Source organism: Octopus bimaculoides, chromosome 14 (genome assembly GCF_001194135.2).
Source record: "Octopus bimaculoides isolate UCB-OBI-ISO-001 chromosome 14, ASM119413v2, whole genome shotgun sequence".
In the NCBI taxonomy this organism is placed as follows: domain Eukaryota; kingdom Metazoa; phylum Mollusca; class Cephalopoda; order Octopoda; family Octopodidae; genus Octopus; species Octopus bimaculoides.
Window position 1 is genome coordinate 59,366,199 of NC_068994.1, and position 3,330 is coordinate 59,369,528.

At 37.4% G+C, this 3,330-nt stretch overlaps 1 protein-coding gene across 3 annotated transcripts in view; it reads right to left on the bottom strand.

The window, feature by feature from the left end:
* Window positions 1-3,330, bottom strand: part of LOC106878013 (hexokinase-2) — a 65,638-nt gene that overhangs the window by 12,179 nt on the left and 50,129 nt on the right. For all 3 annotated transcript variants that reach the window (XM_014927093.2, XM_014927091.2, XM_014927090.2), the window contains 2 exons: window positions 2,427-2,566; window positions 895-1,110 (listed from right to left, as the gene is read on the bottom strand). In XM_014927093.2, coding sequence (XP_014782579.1) covers window positions 895-1,110; window positions 2,427-2,566 — 356 coding nt within the window. The remainder of the gene's footprint in view (window positions 1-894; window positions 1,111-2,426; window positions 2,567-3,330) is intronic.

Below are 3,330 nucleotides of genomic sequence, written 5' to 3' on the forward strand. Positions count from 1 at the left end.
AGTTGCTATAAATAAAACCACTCCTTCCGGGGGGGGGGGGGATGAAAAATGAATGACCTCAAAGCATTCTGTAAAGAAAGAAAAATGCAAAAAAATATAACAAGAAAGAGAGGTTAACCCAACTCCTTGGTATTTTTTGATCATCGTTCAACGTCTGCCGTCCATGTTGGCAGTTTTCAGTCAAACCATCATGGTTTGACTGAAAACTGGTAATCCAGGGAACTGCATCAGGTTCCGATCTGATTTGGCAAGGTTTCTATGGCTAGATGTCCTTCCTAATGCCAACCACTTCGAGAGCGTAGAGGGTGCTTTTTCAATGCCACCAGCATAGGTGCCATTGACCTGGACTCACTTGGCTTGACAGGTCTTACACAAGCACAGTATATTGCCAAAGGTGTCGGTCACCTGTCACTGCCCCCATGAAGCCCAACACTTGAATGGTGCTTTTTTATTAGGTGCCAGTCAGATGGCACTGGCATATTCATATAAAATGTAAGGAAGGGTGTAGTGATATTTATATATATATATATATATATATATATATATATATATATATTATATATATATACACAGAGAGAGAGAGAGATGGAGAGAGAGAAAATATATATAATGTCCAAGGAATTGAAGTGATTAAATATTTTAAGTTGCAAAAGAAAGCCTGACACCGTTTTGTTACCATATTTCTGTTGAAATACACAGTATTTGTTTCAATTAATTTTGAAAATAACGAATAGCTTAATAAATTTGGTAAAATTTTGATTAAAGGTTTTAATTTAGACCCCTTTAAAACAGGAAGTTTGTACCATAGAACCAGGAGGGGTGGTCACAGGTGGGTTAATATCAAAAACGAGTCTACATGAGAGGACTATTAATAATAATAATAACAATACTTACTCCTTTCCGTTTTATTGCAGCATGTAATAATTCCACAATATTTTCTCCCTCCACTCCTTCACACTTAAATCCTTTCGTCCAAGTGGTAAGAATTGCTCTATCAAGACCTTCTTGTCGACAAGGAAATGAAAATGTGAAGCCCAAAGGTAAATAATGTGTCAACAGCTGCTGCTCTTTGACAAATTTATATATACAATCTGCTATGTGATCAAAGAGCTAAAGAAAAAGAAAAGCGAAAAAGAAGTAGGTTAGCAAAGATAAGGATGAGAAGTAAGGTTGACTTCAGTGAAAATTGAACTCAAAATGCAGCAATGGGTGAAATACTGCTAAGCATTCCATCCAACGTGCTAACAAATAATAATAATAATAAAAATAATAATAATAATATTAATAATAAAAAGACATTTGTCTTCCAAATCAACAAACAGTACTTTAATTATGTACATGGCTGGGTACCACTGATGGAATCAGCCCATAGCCATCAACTCATCTGAATAATTGCAATTATTGTTAGTTATGTTTTACTGAACATGAGTGAATAAAGGAAACAAATACACACACATGTAATAATCTGATAGCATGCTTTACAAGGCTCCTCCACAGGTATCGGCTACCATATGCTATCATACAGAAGGAATACATGCGAAAATCTGTTGATATCTCCAGAATTCATACCAAAAAATGTAACAGGCTTTAATCCAAATCACTACAATTGTTTCTGTTCTGGTAACTGCCAAGTGTTTCACATACTTTACACATTATTGCATTAATATAATCCAACAACCACTGTGTACCTGCACATCTTCATGTGAGTAGCTTTGAGTTTGCTAAAAATATTCTATTTTTAGCAAACATACACACACAAACACACACACACATGCATATATCTATCAATCCTGTTGTCATAATTCAGAAAAGTAAAACTAAATTTAGCAAAAAGAAAAAGTGCCAGCTGTTTGTAAAGGGTGCATGAGAGAGAGAAGAGGCTGGGACTGACATGAAATGAAACCTCATCTAGATTATATCGATTGTGAACACATCCAACACTAACGAGGAGAAATAACGATTAAAATGACTCAACCACACAGCCATGTCTGTGCCTCGTTCAACTGAGAAGTTTGCTTCCCAACCATGAAGTTTCAGGTTTAGTTCCACTGCATAGAACCTTGAGTAAACATTTTCCACTATAGCCCTGGACTAAGACCAAAGCCTTGGGAGTGCATCTGGTGGAAGGAAACTGAAGGAAGCCCGTCGTATATTCATAGATATTAATAGGTGTTGTGTGTGCCCTCTTGCTTTCCTACCACATGATGGTCGTAGTTTCCAGTCTGCCATGAAACATGTCTGGCCACGGGGGTGGAGTTTATTACCTCCCTTGGAAACAGGTGAGGGTTGCTGACAGGAAGGGCATCCAGCTGTAGAAAAGCTGCTCCAACCAATTCCTTCCAGTCCATAAAAGCATGGAAAAGTGGACTTAAAAACAATATCAGATGAAACACAAAAAAAGAAGGGAAAAGGAAAATGTTACTTACTTCGGCTCCAGTTCCAGACATAATCTTCTGAGGAATCAGAAATATTTTACTTTCCATTTTAGTGTCTTGACCATCAAGTTTGATATGAAGTACACGGAAGTTTGTGCCACCTAAATCCAGAGCAAGGAAATCTCCAACTTCTACAAAAACAAAATAAAATATAAATGTTCATTAATCAATCCTAAAATATTTACCTCGTTAGGGACATTTTAAAATATCTAAAATAACAAATTTTGGTGGAGGGGGGTAAGTACTTTTTTCTTTTAATTAATTGCCATGGCAATTTTTAATAAACCTGTTACATAAGAACCATACCAACATATAAATATTCTTTTCTATTCTAGGCACAAGGTGGGAAGGGGGGGAGCAGTCAATTAGATTGACCCCAGTATGCAACTGGTACTTCCTTTATAGACCCCGAAAGGATGAAAGGCAAAGTCAATCTCAGTGGAATTTGAACTCAGGACGTGAAGACAGACAAAATACCGCTCAGCATTCCACCTGGCGTCCGAACGATTTCTGCCAGCCTGCTGCCTTCCCAACGTATAAATATTAACTCATCAATGACAGTTACTGGAAAAGCAACATCAAGAAGAATATAAATGCTGACAAAGGTTGGGAAATCAAAGCCAAGGTATTGTGACATTATCATCATCGTCGTCGTCGTCGTTTAATGTCTGCTTTCCATGCTAGCATGGGTTGTACAGGACATTTTCTCTTGTCATATCAAGTGATGTCTTTCTCACAGCATTTCTGCTTTTAAGAAATCTAAATTTATTTTCCCAGTCTTTTCCAACCCCTCCTAGTCTTGGACTTTCTTTCTGACCCTGCTCGCAACCAATCTATGTAATCTCTATTCAAGTGTTCGAGTGGGCTACATAATTCTGGCAATGCCCATCTCCCC